The 24,923-nt window shown below is 36.5% G+C and overlaps 2 protein-coding genes across 5 annotated transcripts in view; one reads left to right on the top strand and one right to left on the bottom strand.

Moving 5' to 3' along the window:
- Nucleotides 1-12,757, top strand: part of LOC149089049 (cytosolic carboxypeptidase-like protein 5) — a 39,322-nt gene extending 26,565 nt beyond the window's left edge. The window contains exons 13-14 of the mRNA XM_089236915.1: nt 2,322-2,731; nt 2,969-12,757. Of these exons, the coding sequence (XP_089093041.1) occupies nt 2,322-2,731; nt 2,969-3,000 (442 nt within the window). The 3' untranslated portion in view covers nt 3,001-12,757. The remainder of the gene's footprint in view (nt 1-2,321; nt 2,732-2,968) is intronic.
- Nucleotides 12,758-17,752: 4,995 nt separating this feature from the next.
- Nucleotides 17,753-24,923, bottom strand: part of LOC149089048 (transcriptional enhancer factor TEF-1-like) — a 116,467-nt gene continuing 109,296 nt past the window's right edge. For all 4 annotated transcript variants that reach the window (XM_089236881.1, XM_089236874.1, XM_089236889.1 and 1 more), the window contains exons 10-12: nt 24,689-24,770; nt 20,408-20,560; nt 17,753-18,300 (exon numbers count right to left, since the gene is read on the bottom strand). In XM_089236881.1, the coding sequence (XP_089093007.1) occupies nt 18,187-18,300; nt 20,408-20,560; nt 24,689-24,770 (349 nt within the window). In that variant the 3' untranslated portion in view covers nt 17,753-18,186. The remainder of the gene's footprint in view (nt 18,301-20,407; nt 20,561-24,688; nt 24,771-24,923) is intronic.

Raw genomic sequence — 24,923 nt, 5'->3', positions numbered from 1 at the left:
TGTAAGTATGTGTACCTAGCAGTCTGAGTGCGTATCTAGTGTTGTGTATGATTTTTCAGTGCTGTCATCTATATCTCAGAAGTGAAGTGAGTGAAGTGTAATGACTGAATATTTGTACTGTTTGTAGGACTGTTGCTCTCTGTGGCAAGACTTTTTAATGGGGAGATCGGCTCGCATTTGCGCCTTGAAGTTGGGAACCACAGAAAACCAACTTCAGCTGACCACCGCTGTGGTGAGCACAAGAAAGCTATCCAAAGAGGTCTGTTTCTGCCGTCTCTTTAAGATTTGTCTAAAATGGGTCAAGACATCATCATTAAACAAGTTGCAGACACGGCCTACAACAGCTTTGTCTGGATGATTTTTCACCACAAACCCCTGTACCTTACTCCATATAGACATGCCCTTAATCTCTGAAGAAGGCACATTCTTCTCCCCCTGTCTCTTCTTCCTCATCTGAAGCAACTTCTTCATCTGCCGTCTGTTGCTCTTCTAGGTGAAGCTCTTCCTCAGTGTTAAGTTCTTCACTGTGGTCATCTCCCAACTTTTCCACATCCTCACCACTCACTTCCAAACTCATGGACTTCTCTAAATCAACAGTTTACTGCACCGCATGTGTAGGGTAATCAGGGAAAGGCTCAAACCCTTCAAAATCTCTCTCATGTATGCATCCTGGCCATAATTCCTTCCAGGCAGAGTTCACCGCCATGGATGTCCCTCCATGCCAAGCCTTATCTGTGAGGCTAACACAGTTTAGAGAATGTTGAAATGTTTTTCCAGAACTCTCTTAAGTACAATGAATCCTTCAGCCTCTCTATGTAATCTTTGAATTTGTATACAAATGTTTTGGCCCCAGACTTGTCTGAACGTGCACCTTCGCCATGTTAGTAATACTGTATATGCCAGTGCGCCTCTTGAATTTTTCGAACAAGCCTCTGCTAGCCTTAAAATCACCAAGTACACTAACGTTTGTCCCAGACATTTTCTTAATAAGATCAGCATACAAGAGTCTGGCCTTTTCACATACGATGGCCTCTGAAACAGAATAGCCATCCAACTGTTTTTGATTGATATATCAATCAACATATAACTGCTCGACATCTTCAATCGCTTGCGATCTCTGTTTTGTTAGCACATTCACGCCTTTTGCCACATTAGTCTCCTTCATTGCTTCCTTTTTCGCCACAATGGAACTTATCATGGATAGTGACTTCCGTACATGTGGCCAATCTCAGCAATCGTGTTCCTGGCCTTCTTCTTCAAAGGGCTGCTGGCTCTGAAAACTTTCTTTGGTCCCATGGAATTGTTTGGCTAGACACTCTGGGTGATGTTCACACAACAAGAAACAATGCTGCACTGAGCAGGAGAATGAAAATTAGCAGAGTGAGGTCACTTGATTTCGGCTCAGCAAAACTCAAAATAAAAAAATGAAAGCACTACATATCTGTGTTTATAAGTTCACCATGTCTTTTGAGTCCCTGTTCGGGCACCAAAAAATTTTATGGAGGATCATTCAAAATTCTGTCAACTGTGCATCTCTACTCGAGAAACAAACACAGTTGTCTATTGACACGAAGGATGAACTTGAATAAAATACTATTTAATCCACATGATACATACTATAAAAATTCTCTTTAACACATTCAAAAAAGAACTGCTTCCTTCCAAGCTGAAAGCATCACTTCAACTACTTGTACTGTACAGACAGAGGGAAGAAAAAAACAAAATACACACAAGAAGGAGAGTGGGGGGGGGGGGGGTTGCCAATTACTCACAGTCGTCTGGGTCAAATCTGACATCGCAAAATACATGACAAAAATATCTTTCCACGCACTTATACACTGATCTGTGACACTGGCAAAATCCTAGACAACCGATGAAAACGAGATAAATTTTTCACAAAAAAAAAATAACCAAAGTCAACGAAAACCGAGGTATTACTGTACTTCTCATATATTGTGAGAAGAGACAGAAAAGAATTATCTGTGCTTGCTAGTACACCATTTTGGCCAAAAACTGTTTTTGTTACCAAGTCATTTCTGTCATTTTGCTTTGGCTCGAGTATAGAATACTGAAATAGTGCTATGAATTTTTTTTATTAAATTGTTTAAAAATAGAAAAAAATACATTGTTTCAATGATTCTTTTTTATTATGCCATGATTATGTTGTCTAGGGTTACTTTTTCTAAATTTTTGAGTGGGAGCCCTGCATACTGCTCAACGATGTGTTAATGTAGGATTGACAGAACTCTGTTGTTTTAAATTCGAAAAAAAATTGTTCTTGTTTGTTCTTATTTATGATATTCCATTTCCCATTTATTCAGTTCACCACCTACTAAATGCATCGATGGGCTTAAGAAGTTACTGAATCCTAAAGACCTGTCACTTTCATCTTCCAAGTCATGCTGTCATTCTAGAAGCGTAGCTTCATCCCTCAAACCAGTAACCAGGAAAAGCAAAGGAATCTCTTCAAAATCGAGCAAGTATTGCATTTCCACAAAAGCATCAACTTCAGAAACAAAAGCTGATTGTTCAAGGAAAGTGAAGTCTGATCCTTTAACTAGACAACAGAGTATCAGCGTGGAAGGGATATGCTCTGTACATGGAGAACTGAAGAAACCTTTCGTGGTGCCAGTCGAATCAGGGAAACCTACATTGAGGTCCAAGAAAAAGAGCCTGGTGTCTGCGTTCAAAGGCTCTTTACCTGCGAAGGGCTTGTTAGAGAGTGCAGGAAGTAAGTGAGGAGATCATCAATGTCGCATAAAATTGACACTTATTGGTGATATTTACTGGAAATAAATTAGCTGCCGCTTTAATTCACCTAATTTTGCTTTATAATGCCTCATTTTATATAGGACATCACATATTTAGGGGTAGTTGTTTTCAGCATTTTGTGTACTATGTATAACAGCGTTTCATTTTTTTCATTAAAATGGCTATCTCTGTATTCACTTTTGTTGCATTTCTTTAGATATTCGTGCGAAGAAGAAGATGCAAGTCTGATTGTCTGTTGACCCGTGACTGAATTTTTTGTAATGCTTCTACATGTAAGCGAAAGGTGCTGTGATGTTTTTGTTTTTTGTTCTTTATGCTTTTGTGCACTGGTTGTTAACAAAAATGGCTCGCCATAAAGCATATTCAAGGCTGCACAAATTGTGTGCGTTTCATTGTTGAATTGTTTGAATAGTGTTCTATATATTGTTAGAGGAAAATTCTTTATCATTCTAAAATGAGTATTGATAATTATGTATTATTAATATGTATTATTGTGTATTATTTGAGTATCTTGATAATTATGCGTTCAAGGTACTGATGCATAAAAAAATCTGATAATAATCAATTTTAATTTCATTTACAGTGTATACTCATGTATAAGCTGTGTGTTTTTTTTGTTGAAAATCTCATTTCTTAATTTGGGGGGTGGGGTTCGACTTATATGTGAGTCAGTTCTTGTAGAGAAAATGTCTACCCCAGCTTTACCAAATCATATAACTACATGGTTTTTGCATTGCTAACTTAAAAATCTGTGACGTCATTGGACTACTTTAGATGATGTTACTAATCAGGAGAGTGATTTTTGTAGTCATACATAGCGTTACCAATCAGTAGAGTGATTTCTGTAGCTATAGACAGGACTGCAACTAAATGCTTGGTCAGCCAAGGCAAGCACACATTTTGGCAGCTCCTTGTAATGTTGAAGGAGAGGTTGAAGGGTGAAATTTCCGCCCCTTCTTGTCCGGCACCTAGGGCACCGGATAGATTCTAGTTGCAGCCCTTGCGGTAGATGCCGTTGGTTTAATCTGGAAGGTGAAACCAACATTTCCCACCTCCTAAGTGATTATTTTTTCACTGAGTCGACAAAAGTCATGATCACCCAAATGGTAACCATTGATCCATTCAAAATATTGCTACCTTGTAAAGTATCTGCCAGCAAAAGTGGAAAGAGAAAAAATATTTGCACTTAATGTCTCTTTCAAACTAATAGAAAGTTTGAATAATTTTGTGTTATAACTTTTATTGCATGAAAAAATGTACAAAGTTTTCCCGTTTAAATTGTGCTGGTTTTTGGGGATCAGCTTATACATGGGTTCTCAATTTAACACTGTTTTGGTGGTCCTGAAGTTGGGGGGTCAGCTTATACACGAGTATATACTGTAATTCTGTGCATATAAAGAAAGCTATAGTTTTGTAGTATCATGAAAAATCAGAAAAATTCAACAGAAATTGGAATATAGCTTGATTCTGTATATTTATGTATATATATGAATGTCCATAGCATCATAGTCACCTGAATGTCGAGGCTGATGGTGCTGGAGCTCCATGTAGTAAACTTCACAAATGTGCTGAGGCCCTTTCAATAATTCATGAACATACTATGCAATGCTGCTCTCCCATGCACCGATGTTTTTTTTTTTGTCTGCCCCCTCTAGTATGAAGTGGCTTTGTAATACTTGTGATTTGCCTTTGTTACATAATTAATCTAGTTTTTCTCTAACAAAATTTTTGTATCATTAATCTCTGTGAATGAAAACTTTATTCTTCCTTATTTCGTGACTACCATAATTTCTAGATATGTCACCACTTTCGTGACTTCCAAAGTGAATTTTTGGTTACTGCTGCTTCTATTTCACAAAAGTGTGATCGTTTTCTAATTTCTTACAAAAGTTTTTTTACTACCTGAGTAATAACAATATAAAAGACCACAAAACATAAAGTGGTCGCATCAATGAAGTTATCAGCGACTGTTACAGTAAGACCCTGATTATCTGAACAAATGTGGACCAGACCTGACCTTGTATATATGAAATGTTAGATAATTCTGACCTTACATAATTTTGACATTAAATAAAATAAAGCCATATATAGTGCAAAATCACATTTACACGAAAGTTTAATTACTGTATGATGCAATAAAGTGATTAAATGAATATGGTACAGTTGGCGCTCGTTATAATGACTCCCCATCTCAAAAACGGGTGTTATATTGAGTGGTCATTACATTGAAAGGTAAACATATAGGATGTTTCTCATACGAAAGCATTTCGAACTTATCCTGCCAATCGTTGTAATGGGATAGGCGCTATAAATATGGAGTTATTTTAACACGCATTGACAGTATAAAGAATTGAGCAAAATACTGTAATATTTTTGCATTTTGAAGATTACATTCAGCACTTTGAAAAATCTTTGAATGTCTTCTGTCATTGAGCACGCTTAAATACATGAGAGAGCACCATGGTGCTCATGAGCCACAGATTTGAGATGTTTGCCTGAACAAAAGCCTTCTGAATTCGTTTCTTAACCTTTTCTCCCCTCCCCCATGCCCCCTTTGAACTATATTTTTTTATTTTGCCCCCCTCCCCCCAAATCACTGTCTTAATTAGACCCTCTACCATTCAAGAGTGAGAACCTTTTTACTTGATAAATTTATAGTGTACAAAAATTTTATAAATATAGGAAGTCTCTTTGGAGATACTCATCACATCAGCGCCTCCTTTTTTTTGGTATTTACTGGATTCTAAAAGTTACTACTTCCCCCCCCCCCAATCATATTTCATTCAAATGAATTATTTCTGAGGTCTCTGGCCCTTTTAACATGGTTCTCCTATTTCCACCCAGTCCCCCCCCTTCCCCCCAGAATATCACTGGACCACAAAGTGCCCATACTGCCTCTAGCTGAGAACCGTTGTTGTGACCTTATTCTTCCTCCCTGATCCTCCTTCCCAGAAAAAATAAATTCCCATCGTCCCTTGTTATGTGTAGTGCTTTCATCTGCCATCAATTTTTCTGCTTGAATTCCAAACCATTTGTCTGCCAAAACAGCCCATCTTCTAGAAATTATGGTACTTCAATCAAAATTTTTTGTAACATCTGTATACTGTATATACTCGTGTATAAGCCAAATTTTTTTATTAACAATTTGTTCTTTAATTTTGGTGGGTGGGCTTATTCAAGGGTTGGTTCTTTAGGAGAAAATGTTGAACCCCACTTGATTAAATCATATAACTACATGGTCTTCGCACAGCTAGCTTGAAAATCTGCTATATCATTGGACTACTTTAGATGATGTTACCAATCAGTAAAGTAGTAGTTGTAGCTATATTCACACGCATGCATGCCCGTAAAGCCAGTTATATTAACTCCAAAGCAAAAAAAAAAATGAAAACAGTTGTTGGCTTTGATACCCTGTAGACTTACATCAATTTTACAGCCTCTAGTTGTAAGCTGCAACAAGTCTTTTAAAGAATGTTTAAGGATTTTATGAACTGAATGTGTGTGTGTGGATGAGATCTGAAACAAGAGACAACAAAAAGCAGTGCAAAAAACGAAACCCGACATTGGCCTAATGTACTAGTGGGTTCACGAGACATGGAATTCTGTTTTCACCAAAATTATCACTGAATCCTTTAAAGTGGTGTATCAGTATTACTATCGATGGAACCAAGCACAGTTGAAGATGAAAACAAAGATGCCAGGCCGTATTGGCTTTCGATGTAGAGCTCGGAGACTCAGAAGAAAAAATGGATTAGAAAGTTTTAAACATTTTTCATTGTAACTTTTATTGCATGAAAATGTCTGAATTTTTTCCCCCTATAAAATGTGCTGATTTTTAGGGGGTCGGTTTGTACATGGGTTTTCAATTTATTGCTATTTTGGTGGTCCTGAAGTGGAGGGGGATTGGCTTATACACAAGTATGTACGGTAAATATTGTATTTTACATATGTTGTTCTTGAAGAAAATTAATCTTTATTTAATCTGTAATTTTTTGTAGAAAACATAATTTCGAATGTTTTTTTTTGTATGATAGTGATGTCTTTTCCTCTATTAATCGATCCATAAATTACTATGTTATACATAGTCTTCTGATATTGCTGATATACAGTTTGTTGTAGATGGAAAAAAACAGTTTATCTGGAAGTTGAAGTAACTCATCAGATGGGTTTGCTGGTTTTACTTACGATTAAAAACAAAAATGCAATGTACATAAAATATTGTCAATGTTATATGAAATAACCATTCATCCATCCATCACCCAATTTAATATTCGTGCTGTGAGCTTGATGTTAAAGAGTTGTTTTACCGCACCTATGAATTCTAAAGTGTTGTTGCGCAATGACATGGTTATTTCTCTTCAAAATTTAACAGCAGTGTATTTAACAAATTTTTCTTTGCTACTAGCATGTACAGCAAATCAATTTTTTTATTGATGAAAATACAGTTGAAATTTTTATATGAAGAATTTGTTCAACATGCAACAGGTGGTGTGAATCTATGTAATGTAAATATGAATGTGATAACCCCTAATCGACCTTACTCATATGCATACACACACACCTTCAGTAATGGAAATTATACCTTTTATTTTTCTGATTTTTTACAATAAACAATTTCTTTTTTATATGCTTATATCTGTTACACCAAAACGTATCCGTTAATCGCCACAAGTTTTCACGAGATTGGCAGTACTTTAAGTCATTTTTTGTGAGTGACCATCCTTTTCCTATCATGCTTTTTGTTATCTCTCATATGCACTGTAGAAAGACTTGGTATTTTTCTTTATTTAAACATCATCCATCTGCGTTTAATAAATGTATCCATAAATGTTACGAATTCACTAATATAAGGATGGATCAAATGAAAATGGAAGTGTTTATAATTTGGTTTACTTTTGTAAGAGTATGATGATATTTTTGTGCAAAGGTAGAGTGAAAGTAAGGAAGGCAATCCCTACTTGTGTGTGGGAATGAACTTGCCCTAGATAGTCACTCGGAAGCAAGTTATATGTGCTGGCAGTTGGACAACAGTATCGTCCGGCAGACAATCGTTTTTTTCATCTGCATTTGCTGAATGTTTGCTAGTAAAAAAGTGCACAGATGTGTTATTCTTTTTTTTAGTAGCAGGAGTTGAAATTTGCGAAGTGCAACGGTGAACAAAGGCAGTTTACGGAGAACATGCACTGTGATTGACTCATGTGCAAGACAGGCACAAACATTTCCACTATGCGCTCACCTTCTTGTAGTGGAGTTTTTTTGTAATGATGGCATGAACAAAATCGAAATTCACTCCCACCTTTTTGCTGATATCCCTTATTGTGTGTTGTCTGTTTGGATTGATTATCTCGTAGATTTTTTTCACCAAAGCGTCCATGATGGCAAGGTGACTAGGTCGTGTATCATCATTCACAGATTCTTGTCCCTGTCGAAAGAGCTTGTGCCAGTCCTGCACACGAGTCAACTTGCACTTTCTTCATATCAATGCATGCTCCATGCATGTTATATCAGTGCATGTTCTCCATACATTGCATTTGTTTACTGATGCACTTCATGAACTTCTGCCACTGAGAAAAGAGTAACACCACTTTGCACTTCTTTACTGACAAACATTCTGCAGGTGCAGATTAAAGAAATTATTGCATGCCGCGGATGATACTGTTGACCGACTGACGTACTTCCAAGGGACTGCATAGGGCAAGTCCATTCCTCAGTAGCAGTTCCCTTCCTTACCTTTTCTCTATCTCTACAAAAAAATGCGACCACACTCATACAAAACTAAAGCAAATTATAAACACTGTTCCATTTTCATTTGATCCAATTTAACATAAGAAGTATGAGTTTGAATCAATGATTCTCAAAGTGTATGTTGTGGCTTCCACTGGCATGGCTGGTCTCAATTTCTACTTCATCTCCTGGACTCCTGAAAAATTCTCATATCTCCAGAGTTTTTGCTTTGATTGCAAAAAAAAAATCTCTACTTTTTTTGAGGGGAAAAAAATAAGAATCCCTAAAAAGGTAGCACATGTATATCTTGAATTTTCATTGATACATCAAATCACAAAGGCGTGTTTGATAAAATATACATAACTCACCAAACAGCCAGCATTAGTTCTGCCTGTCCATAATCAAATTGACTAGATGATCTGTTGCCCTTAATGACTAAACAACTCGTTTAAGATAGGCTGCTCATTTCAAACTTGTTACTTCCAATTTCAAAGATAAATGGTAGTATGTCTGGTTATATGAGTGGTAAGTATGTAGTATTTTATTCTTGTGGAGTAATACATGTAACATTTTTGAATATGCCGTCCTTTCAATAGTCATTCACATGCTGAACGATGCGTCTACAGCATTGATACTTTTCTGGTGTACAGAAAAAAACTAAAAAAATCATAGGTGTATATTTGTGTTTATTGACAATTACCTTTGATGTGCATATGCGAGATATCAATAGTGAATGAATAAAATCTTCGGCCTGTGAGGTATGTATTCTGTGCACATTCAATTAATGAAAAAATTTTTAATAATTTTTTAAATAAAATATATTGTGGGTTGATAAATTTGAATTATAAAAAATTATAAGAGTAATTTTCAATAGCTTTGTACAGAAAGTTTTGGGACTTCATAGAATTGTATCATTTTATGTATCTATGAGATATTGAGAATCAATGCTTATTATGCCATGAGAAAAAATTTTGTGTATCATATGAGTAGTTTTAAAACCTTTTTTAAAAAACAGTATGTCATGATGTCGAATGTCATGTCTCTTATTGGGAAATGAAATCTCATTGAGGAAAGTTCTTGTATACTGAATAATGATAAATTATAATTTTCATGTTTATCCTCAAAGGAAGAATTTGTTTCAGAAACAATATAATGTAAGAGTACAGTGAAATGATATTAATGATACAGAGTACAATATAATGATGGATCTGTGTGGACCCCAGAAAAAATATAAAAGTATAGAGATCGATTTCGTATTGGAAAAAGTATAGAGATCGTTATATCAAAAGAGGTAACATTGCCCTACCAAATTTATGCATTTTTAACATCTAAGTATTTATTTGCAAAAAAAAATTAGTTATTTATTTAATAAAATTCAGTTGGATGTTTTGCCCTTGTAAAGAAGTTTATTGCATTACCCTTGAGTGTACCACTCAAAAAACAACTTCATTAACGCTTTTTTCACATTATAGAAATGTATTTACAGCTCACAGATTTCTTATCCATTAAAAATTTACTACTTATTTTGCTATTGTATAATGGGGTCTGACATTGATGTCTCTTTCCTGGTATAGTAGCGCTTGTTGTTAGCAAAATTTGGGTTGCTGAACAAATAAGGTTCTCAGCGCTTTATAGCTAATTTCAACTAGATGGAGATTAACTTTCTCAGTTTTATTTCTTTTTCCACAAATCCACCAAGCATTTCTTGAGGCTGTGAAATGGTGGAAAAACATGCTGTGGCAAATGAATGATATTTGCACTTAGTGCTTTCAAGCTATCTGATCAACACCATACCTTGTTTCGTTGTAAAACTCGAGTGGCTTTAGGGATTTTTTTCTTACTTTGAGAAGTAAGAAAAATTCTAAATTCATGGGACAAACTTTAAGAGGTGATATAAGACTCCTAAACAAGCATTTTTGGTCATAGAATGTGCAGTCAAATCACAATTGCAAAGGTGGTAGAGGGTGTTTTTAGAGGTTGCACAACAGCACTTCTCCAAAAGCAAACATCATATTTTTCTTTATAATTTAGCTTAAAAGTTTTCTGGTTTTTTTTGCCAACATGAAGTACAGTTTTTGTCTTTTGACGTTTCATTCGCACGAGTGGCGAACATTTTCAAGAAATCTTACGTTACAGCCATGGCCCCCCACAAGGGGGAGGCTGACAGGGCCCGGGACGATTTTCATCCCTTTTTTTGTTTTTTCACGCCATAAATTCACTATAAAGGAGCCCATGAAAAGTCTGGTCTGGGGGCCCGCCAAAAGTCCCATCCTAGGGGCCATGGTTACAGCAGGCAAAAGGCTACTACTTATGCCTTCTCCCTGCTTGAGTCGCACTGCCTCGTCGGGATTGGTCTGTTTTCTCCATTGGCCGAAGTTGTTCCTGAGATCTCTGGATAATGCTTGGGTTTCAATCTCATCATTTTTAAAATGGGAAACCAAGCACTGTTGATTTTCATCCTCTCAAGCAGGGAGAAGGTGTAAGTAGTAGCCTTTTGCCCGCTGTCTATGGCCTTAACTATTGCTATTCAACTGAACATTCTAGGATCAAAAATGTTTGTTTTTATGTGTCTTATAGAATGTCTTAAAGTTTGTTCCAGGAATTTTGTATCACCTGTATAATTTAGCATTTCAGTGCATTGAACTTAGTAGAATATTTTTCTTTTTCTTGTTCCGAAAACACAATGTAAAACTAAAAATATCTTGGCTAATTTTTTTAAGTAATGATAGTTGGACAGGGTAATGCAGCCATCTTCAATTTGTTGCTTGCAAGCGTGCACCCCGAAGCACCAAGAGTCCAATTTTGTGCTTGCACTTGATCAATGTTTTGATTAAACACCCTGTAAAAATTACATTCAAGAATTACAATTAAATGCAGATTTAAGGCATGTGTATGTCAAAGCTGCCATAAGGAGTGCTCTTAGTTTGTTGATGGGTATAGGCAGTGCTTGCGACTCCAGAAAGGTTGAAGACCCCTGGAATGGTGTTTCAGTATTTTTAGGAAAGGTCATGAAAATTTTCGATATTCTAAACAATCTGGTTCATTATGAAAACAACAAAAACCGTCAAAAGGACCACGGCTTGATCCTTCTAGTGCTAATACTAACATAAAAGGAATTTTGAACTACCTAGAACGATTTAAGTGGTCATTTTGACTGCAAAAGAAAAAATTTAACATAAGTTATTTTTATTCACCGCAGCATCTATTCAGGCTCTTCGGCTTTATTTCTGTACAATAAACCCTTCTTGTACCAATTTTTTTTAATCATAGCCAAAAGGGCTTGTTATGACTAATCTTGTTTTGTTATTAAAAAACGAGTTTTGATCGTGATACTTTGAGCTTTCATTATTCATGGCTTTATTTTTATGCCCGCAGAAGGGCCTAGATACGAGTGTTGACAGCTTTACTTATTACTATGATGGCACATTATCACATTATGGTTTGGTTTAACTGGTGAAACGAGCCAATTTTTTTGTGCATAAATTTTGCTTCTATTTATAATTTTGTAGCGATTCATGCTCTATTTTGCAATTTTACAACCCGTAAAAACCTAACACCTTGAACCATTTTCTTTTTTTTCCTGCTGTATCAAAATATATCGTAAAAGCCCACTCACATCGAAGAAAATTTTCTGAAGCTACCTACAATTTTTGTATTGAGAATATAAATTATGTGTAATCGATAACTTTAAAAAAAAAACCAGCTTTTTTAATTTTTGGAGGGGGGAAAAAGGTGTTTTTTAAATACACAAGATGTTTGGAACTCGCCCAATGTATGAATTTATATAATGTTTTGATCTCATTTTGTTGTTTGATATAATTCTGATGTTTACTGTGCAATAACAAAATCTGTGTACCTTGAAAATAAATGTTTATGCGTAACACTTATTGTATTTTAACGTGTATAAGAAACCCCCCCCCCCTTGTTTGGATATTTCTTAATATCCATGTATAAAAATCCCCTTCCCTATTTTTGGAACCCAAATTTCGGCAAAAAAAGGGGGTTCCAGATACACATTAAAATATGATACATCCCTTTATCCTGGAAGCTTTTGTACTCGCTGTTTACTAAATGTACTAGTCAAGTAACATTAGAATGCAATGTTGAAAGTGAGCCGCTTTTTCCCGCTGTCCATTTATCTCATTTTGATATGTGTGTATATTAACCTGGTGCAAAGTTCACAGATTTCACCCACTTTTTATCAATGCATTTTGTATTTTTTATTTCAGACATCGAACAAATAAATTTACTAATATTCTTATCGTTATAGTTTTGTTTTTAAATTTATCTGAGTTTTAATATTTGTATGTTTTGCAGCAGTTGTGTGTAGTTAATGTCTGGTTCGACACGAGCCCTGAGACAGATCTCAGTTTGAAGCGTTTTCTGATAAAAGATCTCGATTGTTTCTAAAAAATTTGGTTTAGGCCAGTATTACACTATAAAAGTTTGATGAAATCCCTTTTATAAAACTCAAAAAATCCAACCAATAAAGCTCATAAGTTACATTCAAGCAAATGCAACCGATGCCCTTATTGGTTGCATTTTTCAAGTTTTATCAATGAACTTTTATGAAACTTTTATAGTGTAATACCGGCCTTATTGAACTTTTCAGCATTTATTCGCAAATGTTGCCAACTCTTCCCGTGGACTTCAATTAAGTGACTAGCAGCACATTTTCACTTCACTGAAGTGGTCTGTGGAAAAATTTCTGTGGATCACTCAAGCAGCCCCTGTCAAATTTACTGATCCTAACTGACATGTGGCAGTTCCAGATGGCTTAAACAGCCTGGGGCACATTTTTAGATCACTTTGGTGGTCCGTGATACATTTTCAAACCAGTGAAATGGCCTGCATTCACCAAAAGGTTGAGCACTCTTGATTTGAATTGTAATGCTCAAGTATGAGAAGGACACTGAGAAAATTACTATTTATACTATTGTGCAAGTCTAGTTTTTTGTTGAAACATTTGTTCCTAAATTGTGGAGCCAGCTTATATACAGGTCAGTTTTTGGGAAGAATTCAACCAGAAAGGCAGGGGTCCACAAATTTCAGTCTGCAAAGTAGGCTCTGTGGTGCTGCAGTCATGAATGAAAACCTGCGGTTCTGAGGAAAGGAAAATCAGTTAGTTACCATTCCATTCATCACTGGCAGAGATAGACTCACACGTCTGGGGAACCACAATGGTGATGTCAATTCATATATATGCATGTACATTAGATCAGTCGGCTCCACCTTTGACACTAGGGGGGGGGGGGGTATGCCTCACCATAGCCCTTCCCCCCCGTATCACTCAATAATGTCATATCTGCTTTTGCTATTTGTGTGAATAAAATTCTGATTATTTATTTTCATGGTATTTTTTGGATCCAGAGTTTGGTGAGCTGTAACTAATTACTAGGGATCGAACAAAATCATACCACTCCATACCATCCGGCACGCAAATGGTGCGGTAGAAAGGTGGCATCGAGTCTAACATTACCATTAGGTCCCTGTGGAAATGGTCCTTATCCTAATCATTTTTATAGATTTTATTTTGTCTCTGGGGTTACTTTGACCGGATGGTGTTAGCATGGTCCCCACATCCTGCACAGGGCCCAGAGGCTGAGATCTTCGGCGGGCCTTCTCGTCAGATGCTTCATGGGCCCCAATGTAGTGAATTTATTGCATGAAAAACAAAAAGGAGGTAAGAATCGGCTCGACTGGAGCCCTGTCAGCCCCACCCTTGTGGGGCAATAGGTGTTAGACCTGATGTTTCAGATGAACACAGCCCATGCTAGAAAAGCAGAGGGAAATTATAATTTTTTGCTTTTCCACATGTTTCACATTATATGTGTCGTTCAGGCATTGGAACTGCATTGTATGTATATATATATATATATATATATATAGCTGCAGGGGCGTCGGAAGTGTTCCGAACTTGTGGGTGCTCGTCTTGAGTCCAATGTAGTAAATTTCGATTTCTGAATCAATTCTGTGGGTGCTCGGACCCGTTTTACAAACTTCCGTGGGTGCTCGAGCACCCCCGGCTCTGACGCCACTGTATAGCTGACTGATGACTGTTCCAAGAGTTCAATAGTTGACATCATGTCATGGCTCACCCAAGGTGGAGTAGAAGACAGAGCTCTGGGAGGGGGCATGCTTTGATCAGGGGTGGCTTTAGTGAGGGTGCAAGGGGTGTAGTTCCCCACAGGCGGCAGGCTGTAAGAGGCGGTAGCCTGGACTTTTGTTTAGACACTCAAGTTTTTACAATTTTGTTATAATAAAAATTCACAAAATACCATGTGTTGTCACTCTCTTTTGAGCCAGACCTTGACAATGAACATGTTGAAAAAACAGACAGGGTCTGGGCAATATCTCAGAGGTATTATGTATATAAGCTATGTAAGAGGTATTGGCCTAGGGCTGTAACACCAGAAACAAGGATGTATTTTCTCACACAGGGTAAGTGCACATTTTGGTGCTCCCACCCAATAACTTTTTGGAAACGGTCAAATAAAGGCAACAAAATAATTCAGATTCTCACTTATACAGGGCCTGGAGCATCAGAAACCCCTCTCACTTCCCTAGTTTCTACCCTGAAAACCTTAGAGTAGGTATTTTGACTATAACGAAATTCAACTCTACGTGGAAGATTGTAGATTAATTGAAAAATTCAACCCTGAAAGGAAGAAGAATATGACAGCTCATCAATAAGAGCTGCAATGTGGGAAAAGTTATCTGTAATAATTGAACAATGAAGTAAAATATTGTTTTTAATAATACAGGTTTATCACAGATTACCCTATTCTAGAGCCTTTTTAGCCTCCCAAAAGGGTCGTCTTTAGGGGCGGCACATGAAGCTTTGCAGCAAGTGAGCTTGAGCCGCCTCTGGTTTCGAATTTGTGTGTTTTTACACCATAAATGCACTGCAAACATCATGGCTATTTATTTTACATATACTTTTTTTTGTATTCAATTAAATTGACCAGAATTGCCTTCAGGAGTGTGCGGTGCGACAGAGGCATCCCACAGGGCCCCGTGCTTGGAGGAGTCCCACAAACATGGGAATATAAAAGAAATTAATTTTTTGCTACAATAGAATAATATAGCTATGTTTCAACTATAAAAACGATAGTGATTATTCCAAATAATGCTTCAAATAAACAGGAATCATTTGCAACTCGAAGGAGCCCCACAGATAATTTTCTCTTCAGGTTCTGCATCTGTTAATGGTGGCTCTGAAATTGACCTGAGGGACCTCAAATACTTTATTTTGGGCTTGAAATCAATTTAACTTGGATAATAATGCATCTTATATATAAATGTGAAAGTAAGTTTGTTCTTTATACAAATCTACAGTTTTAGGCCAATTGTCACCAGATTTTGTATATATACCAAACAGGACCGGGAATGAACCGTAGACTACTTCGTCAGAGCTGGGCAAATGCTCGAAATGGGTGAAAGACTGTCGGCAACAATGGTTTTGGGGCCTCCACAATCACTTTCGGAACATTTACTTTGGTTACCGTGGTTCCCAACAATGCATTTAAGAAATGCATGCGCCTTTGTAATGGTTTGTTTGGCTTTTGCCGTGACAATCAGCAAAGCGCAAGGCCAGTCATTTGCAGTGGCAGGTATTAACCTACTTGAGCCCTGTTTTTCACACGGACAACTTTTTGTCGCCTGTTCGCAATCTTAAAAATTTGTACATCTACACACCAGATGGAAAAACAAAAAATATTGTGTATCCACAAGTGATTGCCTCAAGTTTTTTATTAATTAAAATATTTAAAAATGAAAGTAATTTTTTCTTGATGCAGAAATTTTTTTTGATTAAGAAGTGATTAATAAGCTATGCATATAATAATTTTACGGGGTGGGCAACGTCGCCGGGTATCAGCCAGTTTATTATAAACCATAGTTAAAACTGTAGATGGATTAAATGCAACCAATTTTTCAGCTAGTTTTTGACCCTTAATACCTTAGTTTTTAGTTATTTTCCTTCCTTCCATAAATGATGCCTTTTTTAGTACCTATTTTGACCATTTTCAATGCCTAAACTTCCGGGCTCAATTGATTATGGTCTCAACTATCAACACGTTCTGGAAAAATGAGTTATGTTTCCTGAACAATTTTTCCCCCCTTCAAGATTTATGTTCATAAGTCGAAAAATTTATAAGTTGGGGAGCGACTGCATGAAATTTTTTTGGAGGGGCCACAAAAACTTTTTTGCACCGGGCCGCAAAATTCCCAAGCCCGGCCCTGGTTGCCACCAGACATTCACTTTAAAGCATGGAGGGGGGGGGGGGTGCCCTCATGAATTAAAGCACTAATTCGTTAACGAAAATTTGTTTGCACTAATTTTAATTAATTAATTAAAGCACTAACACAAGAAAATTGTTAATCCATGAAGTTAATTCAGGCTCAACTTTTCATTTTACATAAGCACAGATTTTTGGTGTTCATATTTCTTGCTCACTGTTCATTTGTTAGTATTCATTAATGCTGAATTAAATTTGAAAGATTAGGTGAAAAAATATGCATTCTCTTAATGATTAACAAGATTTGTTGTAATTAATAAGCAGTCAATTTAAATCAAAAAGTCTAGTTTTTTTTAAAATTATGATTTTTTATACCCTGGGGAGTATTGCCAATCATTCTTCTCAGGCAAAGAGCGACATACAAGCCAGAATTGGAATGCTCCACATCTGAACTAGTATACAGTGAACCAATCAAACTATTAATCAATCAGCTTGCTCTGTTCAATTTAATCTCCAATTAGCTTGCACTCTGTTTTGATCACCCATGCGCTTGCAAACTCTGAAAGGTCACTCTAACCTTGCCCTGCACTCTTTAGGCTGAAGCGGATCCATGATTTTACCTTCTGTAAGAATATAAATATTGCAGCCCTTCTCTAATTTTACTAATTTTCTTGACCATTCATTTCTAGTATTCACTGCCCCTTCTAACTTGTCACCTTGAGCTATAGCCTGCTAAACTCCCCCCCCCCCCCATAAATATACTTCTGAGCGCTGGGAGCAGAATTATGAAGTTGCAGCTTTCGTGGAAATCGTTTTGTGTCTGCAATATTGTTTTTGTAAAGTTTTATCATAAAAAATATTATAGTTGAACCTTGTTAAGACAAATTCATTCAATACAAATGCAATATTTTACATGTTGGATAAAAACAAATTGCTGTTTTGTCAGTTAGTATGAAATATTTTTTTACTTCGTCTGTATGCATGCATGCAAAGTCAGGGAAATAAAAAAGCTTGGGGAAGAAGAACGAAAATGAACCGTGCAAGTTTATTTCTACATAAAATGAGAAAAAAAATAAAGATAACAAAACGGCATCAGCCATTTTTTCTTTTCAGCTTTAAGACACAACAGTAAGTAAGTCCACAAATGTGTTTTGGATGGCATTTTTATCGGGATACTTTGTACCCTCTTTGAAAATATATGTTATATTATATATATTTATTTATATTTTTAAATTTTTTTTTTTATCGTCAGCTTTGTATCAGTCTTCTGCATCTGAATGGCAAATGGTAAAACATTTCGTATTTTATGTACAAAAAAAGACACAGGCAAATGTTCCGATGAGGCACTAAAAATGGAGTGAGATCGAAACCAGGATCTCAGCAACAACAACAACGAGTAGCGATTATGCACAATGTCTGTTGATGCAGTTGTCCTTGGTAATCGTTTGTTTCAGTCTTTCACTAACCGGTATATATGATGCTGAGCTCCATGATCACTGGTCGATACTTCAAAAACATAGGCTATACACAGCAAAGTCTCTTGAGTATCCCTATTGGTCACAACCTGTTAAAGAAATGCGAACATTAATTACTCATAAATGAGAAGTGAGCATCAATATTTATAGCGGGGGGGGGGGGAAGCACAACCTTTTCAGTCCATGAGCAAGATATTCTGTATTTCTGCTTCTTGCAGGCCAGAAACTTGCATATATAAAAGGTGACTATATGACCCATTCCTCTACTTTGGCGCAGCACTAACTTTTTAATATAAAATATCCTGTTTTATCTCTGGTTTTCAACAAGGCTTACTTGAATTTTTGAAACCAAGAATTAAGATTATTTTCATGACTTAATTAGCGATTTTCCATCAACTTTAGCGATAGATATGAACTTTACTTGCCTTTCACAATTTTTTTTTGTTCACACTGTAGTTGGATACTTCACATGTCTTTGAAAATTTTGGCTATAATAAGCAACTTTACTTGCATTTGACATTTTGTTTTTGCAATAATAACTGGCGATATGCCCAATGAATATTGATTTCCCTTATTTTTATAAAAGAAATATGGTCAGCATACACATCTATCAAATTGTGTGTATTGATAATTTTCCACCAGAATATCTTCTACGGACTGGATGGAATCCACAAGAAAATACTGGATGAGACCTTTTGGCAGGTCTTATTCGGCCCGCTGGCTCGTGTTTGTGCACCTCTGATCTATAGCCATGATTTTTTTTTTATGGCTATAAGCATATGAATAAAGTCATTATCCCATGATCACTGGTTGACTCTGTAGTTGTGAAAAAATCCCTAAGTTTATAGGCAAAAACTATTCCTAAAGATTAACAAATAAAAAGCAGGTTGCTTAGCTTTTTTCCCTCTCAAAATGACCACCGTTAGTTGTTGCCAATTTGTGAAATAACAACAAAATGTCTGTATTTCATAAGGAAAAGATAAAATTCCCCAAAAAATTCAGTGCCGATTCAGTCTCTATTCGATTAAATTGATGAGATGACCTGTATGAATATACTTCCCATTTCTAATAGATCTTGTTCTTCAGGTGATGATTTTTTACACAATTTTCATTTTAGTATGGCAATGACAGGTAATTCAATTGCTGTTGGGGGAAGATTGGCAAATATTTGCACTAATTGGCGATAGCTGGTGTAATGTCCCGTTTCTGTTATGATTGCCAAATATTTTAATTATAATTGCTGAATCTCCTCAAAAAATATTGTTGTAGAGGGATTCATCGTAGTAAAGGATATTTTTGTATCGAGAGGAGTCTATTTGTAATTCTAAAGCTAATTTCTCCAATTTAATTCTAAATTAGTAATTCTTCAAGGTATGAAAAAATATCACTGTGTAGAGAGATTTATCATGTATATCAAGTATCGTTGTAGCAAGGTTTCACTGCAATTAGTTATTTCAGTTAAGTTAAAAGTGGTTTCCGGACTATCAGGCTATGTATGGTCTAGGATAATTTCTTCTTCATCCATATGAGGTTAAAGAGGTTAAACACATTTATGTTTCTTCAATATGCTAAGCACGAAGCCTTTCTCGCTTGTTGCAGAAACCAAAGTGCGTTTAACGTCAGAAGATGCCTGCCACAGATGTGGGCAAAACCTCAGAAAGAAAATGTCTTAGACCAGCCATCTTCAACCTGTTGCTTGCGAACACCATGGTGCTCTCCAAACCATCAAAGTGCTCAATTTTTGTGTCCGATTTCGTGCTCGTGAGCACTTAACCAACGCTTCAATTAAACTGCCTGTAAAAACAGCATTACAAGATTACAACTATGTAGATTTCAAGCATACACATGTCAAAGTTGCCTTACAGGGTGCTCTATGTTTGATGATGGGCATGGGCAGTGATGGCGACCCAAGAAAGGTTGAAGACCCCTGCCTTAGACCATGGCCTAATAGCCCAGAAACTGCTTGTAGTTTATTGAATGCCGGCCACATGAAACGCCTCAGACTATACTTCAATTTCCCCTTTCACTTCAAGAAAATCCCTTTTGTTTCTTTCATTTTTGTCTCATGGTTTTTTTCCTCTCCAAAATTCCAATTCTCCAGGGTGGGCAGGTATGATATTGTTGAAAGCATATGAAAGCAAACAGTGGTTTTTTTTGGGTTTTTTTTTTTTTTGTGCAACATCAAAACATTCTTACCTGAAGAATGGTGAAATTTTCCAGAACGCTGTTCATCATGTATTTCTCGGGCAAATGTTTCAGCTTGTGAATGAAATTCACCATGTATTCACACATCGGTGATCTGTGTATCCTGTACACAAACCGCCCGTTTTCAAACCTTGCGTACTCAGTCTGAAAAGATATAGATAGCCTTTCTTCAGTCATAATTTTTTTTTTGTAATGAGTTATCAATTTATCATTACTATATTTGTGGCCAAAACTGATATTTTTATTTCATCATTAAGTCAGTCAAATAAGTATGCTTTCAATTAGCTGAAGCGAAAACATCTGTATTATGGTATTATAATCAACGCAGTAAGTTACATGATGTTGCAAATATTTAATTTTCTCAATACTATTTGCTAGTGCTGATCCAATTAACTGATCAATTGTTAATCACAATCAAAAATTTCAGTTGAGTTAATTCATCAACCCGATCAATCCGATTGAAATTTTCACAAAAAGCCCTGTATGTAATTTAACTCAATTTTTTTGACAAAACCTATTAGAAGTCTTGAACCAAGGGTGCTTAACCTTTTAAAGAGCGTGAGACACTTCACTGATTTGAAAATGAGCATGCGACTTGATTAAGTGATCTTCAACAGCACCACAGGCTACTTATGCGATCTATAGATGTGCTACAAATCACACTTAAATGAAGTAACAATGTGCAGAGCGTCATTTAAATGATCTTTAAATGTGCCATGGGCAATTAAATGGGTTGAGAATATGTCACACGGGTCACTTAAGCGAGTTAAGAATTTTCTGCAGGTCACTCATCTGGTTATGTACTGCTTAGTTAATCTTTACAAAATTAAGTTTGAGGTTGCAGGCTACATTAGCTCACTCTGAGGGCCGCATTTCTCCTGCAAGCCATGAGTTGAACACGTATGTCTTAAACTATGTTCCTATACATGACATTTTAGATAAGTGACCATATAAGTATAAAAATATTTGAATCAATATTTGATTTGGAAAGGGGGGGGGAAATGCACGTTGATTCAATAAAAACTGAGGATTTCAGTTTCAAATTGAGTTTGATGGGAGTTTTAGAAGACAATACCAAAACTTATTGTCTCCACTGCAGTCATTTTGGTATTCGGGAGAAGCGTCCACTCCTTTTCCCCCAGGTATAGACTTGCCAACTCTCCAGATTTAAGCCAGAGACTCCAAATATTTTGCCCTTCCTCCAGCTCGTCGGATTTTAGCAGAAAATTAGATTTGGAACAATTTTTTTTAGAATTTCTTTTGGATCTAAATTATTTTTAGATTTTCCCTGATCTTTCATGATGTCGTGGCATCAATGACTATGGTCACTGATGGGGGAAAACCTTTATAGAGGGCAGCTGTGGTTTGCAGAACTTACCTACTCTGTTGAAGACATCACTTCCGTCGAGCAGCCATCAAAAAATGTCTTGGTGATGGCATTTAAGCAAACTGGCAAGGACAAAACTTTGTTTACTTAACATTTATTGGCAACCATTTATCAGGGGATAGTCTTGGTTGCCGAAATTCCTGTATAATTATTATTGTATTCTATTAACCACCACATGGCAAACACAATAAGAGAGAGAGACTAATACTAAGGTTTTTAGCAGCTGGCTAATGCGAAAATATATTTAGGAAAGAGAGAAAATTCCACTGCCCTTGAGGGGAATCAAACCCATGTCTTTTCACTTTCCGGGTGAACGCCCAATCCCACTAGACTACAAAGGCAATGAATATCTCAATCTTTCCTTGGAGTTCATGTGCAATGAACGGGACCGTACATGGACAGTCAGACCTAATTCAGGCCAAAGCTCAATTGCTGACACTGCCACCAGATAGCAAGATCATCCTCGGATAAGTTGGCAGGTCCTACAGGCAGGTTCCCCTGCAGGAAAAAGTCATACTGCTTTTCTTATTGGTGAGTGGACAGTGTGTCCCATTGGGTGATTCACATTGTGCATGGCACAGAAAACCTGGCTTCATTGTATTAAATTGCTTCAACAGCCCATTTTTTTTGGATCTATTCCTATATTTAGTTACATCTTGCAAATTGGTGCGTGAACGTTATAGGGCAGAGATGAATTTTCCTTTTCTAAATATCAATCTCTTCATACAGCCAGTTTTCAGGGGTGTCATTTCAACTTTTTCCAGTGGGGAGGGGGCAGAGAACACGTACTCAATGTATGCACATATATATACCATTTTTAGTGTATTTTCAAAAGTCAGGGGGTGGGGAGGGCAACGGCCCCCTCTGACCCCCATCAAATGACGGGCCTGCCAGTTTTCCATATACATTGCATCAACAACAGCGACTTCTTTCTCTACGTATACATTGCCATCTGCTGGCCTTTGTTATGCTAGGTACTAGCAGAATGTTGCCACTATATCCATTGCACGGAGCCATTCAGCATATACAGGGTGAATATTAAGTGCTAGCATGGCCTTTATCTTATCAACAGTCCATCATAGGGGTATGATTCCAATTTAAAAATGCTCAACAGGCATTGCATTCAAAAATTACCCTGCACCAGTTTTGAGAGTGAAAATAGTGTGTCACAAAATTAAAAAAAAAAAAAATCAAAATTTTTATATGGCTCACTCTGTGCTCTAACTTCTAATTAGAAAATTGTTGCCCAGTCTTTAATTAGCCCAACGAAAAAAAATCCCATGTTTTGAACTGCAATATTCACTGAGATATTCAAATTTGAAAAATAGAGGGAAAACAGAGAAAGAACAGCGTTAAATGCAACAAAATCGTTTTATCCACATTTAATGCTGTTCTTTTCCTGTTTTCCTCCATTTTTTGAGTTTGAATATCTAATAATTGCATCAGAAGAGACAGGGAAACAACTTTCTAATTGAAAGTTGGAGGACAATACAAAAAATTAGATTTTTTTTTATTTTGTGGCACACTGTATTTTCACTCTCGAAAGTGGTACAAGGTAATTTTTTAATGGCTGTTGAGCATTTTTTTAAATTGAAATCATACCTCTATGATAGATGATTGATGAGATAAAGGCCATACTAGCACTTACAGGACACCATGTATATATGCTCCAAGGAGGGAATATTCTATGTGCTTTCATAGTGTAGAGGTGGAGCAGTCATCTGGTATAAGAGAGACCTGGGTGAGTCCCCGTGAGGGCAATGATGAATTTTCCTTTCTTATAAACACCAATATCTCTACATACAGCCAGTTTTCCGTATAACCATTTAAAAACTTTTTAGTCTGTCCAGGGGTTGGAAGTGACTAAGTCCATTTCGTAGCAGCTTTGGAGCAGCAAAATTCAGGATTTGGAGCAGATATTTATGAATTGGTGCAGCGAAGTTAACAAGAATATTTTCGTTAACCCTCACCCCTGCACTGTCGTTTGTTATCAAATATACTTTTCATTAACTTGCTTTTTGTTTTGGTGTTTCAGGTTTTTGACACCTTGTTTGAAAGAGTGGCTGTCATAAATTTTTCCACACCAGTCTATGTAAGATGGTCACACTTTTTGCTTACTGAGGGCACTATTTACTCTCTGGAACAGCAGCACGTCAAATGGGCTAAAAATTTTCTATGTTTTCAATTTTTTTATACTCACGCCCGGAAATAAATTTTTGCAAAATTTCGGAAGAATCAACACAATGTTTGGAGATTCAGCACTCATTATTTGGCGAGATTTGCGATCTGACACTCGATATTTGGCAGCATTGGCGATTTAACGCTCATTATCCGGCGAAGTTTCTAAATTAGCATTCGTAATTCGGCAGACATGAGCTTTTTACTCCCGGAATAAATATTTTTTTCTCAAAACAATCAGGATTTGACGTAATGACAATTGACTACAGTCATTTCTGCTGCTTCCAGTGACAGCTTTTTTTTTTTTTTTCTTTAAAGACCATTGCAAACTATCTTCTGTTGCACGATCACGGATATTATCGGGGTTTCACGATGGAAAGCCTGATGAGGGGCCAATAGTTTAAGTACAGTGGAATAAAACACGCTGTTCTCTGAAAGAATCGTTTCGCAGCAAGCAGGAATAAAAATTTTTTGCCGTCCTTTCCAAAATTCCGGGCATACTGAAGCAAAATTCCCTATTTGGCACAGAAAAATACGAACACACACTATTGGAGCAGGATAGGGCAAGATGTTAATTTTGGTGAAGTGCGGAGCAGAGTTCCCACCCCTGTTAATCCATAGCCCTAGTTTCACTCAAAATTCACATGAAATAACCATGATATAGCATTGTATGAATCAAGAAGCAAGCCATAAAATTTATGTATTACCTCAACTTTCTCAACAACTTGTTTCCCGAAAGAACAAACTTTGGTTGAACACATGATAGTCATGTTTTCACTGCTCTCGTATCTAAAAATTAACAATAAATGTTTTTAGGAAAAACTGTATTGTAACAATTTGAAACAATTTTAGACAAGAGATGACAAATCATTATTCTCTTAAAGGCCTCGTACAAATTTATAAAAATATGAGGTGTCTCTAGTTAAAGTTGGCATGTTCTGA

This window comes from Pholcus phalangioides, unplaced genomic scaffold (assembly GCF_987345545.1).
Source record: "Pholcus phalangioides strain wild (caught in Gottingen) unplaced genomic scaffold, Ppha-v1.0 ptg000002l_1, whole genome shotgun sequence".
Classification (NCBI taxonomy): Eukaryota; Metazoa; Arthropoda; class Arachnida; order Araneae; family Pholcidae; genus Pholcus; species Pholcus phalangioides.
Note: the sequence above shows the minus strand (reverse complement) of the source record. Positions and strands in the feature narration are given on the sequence as shown.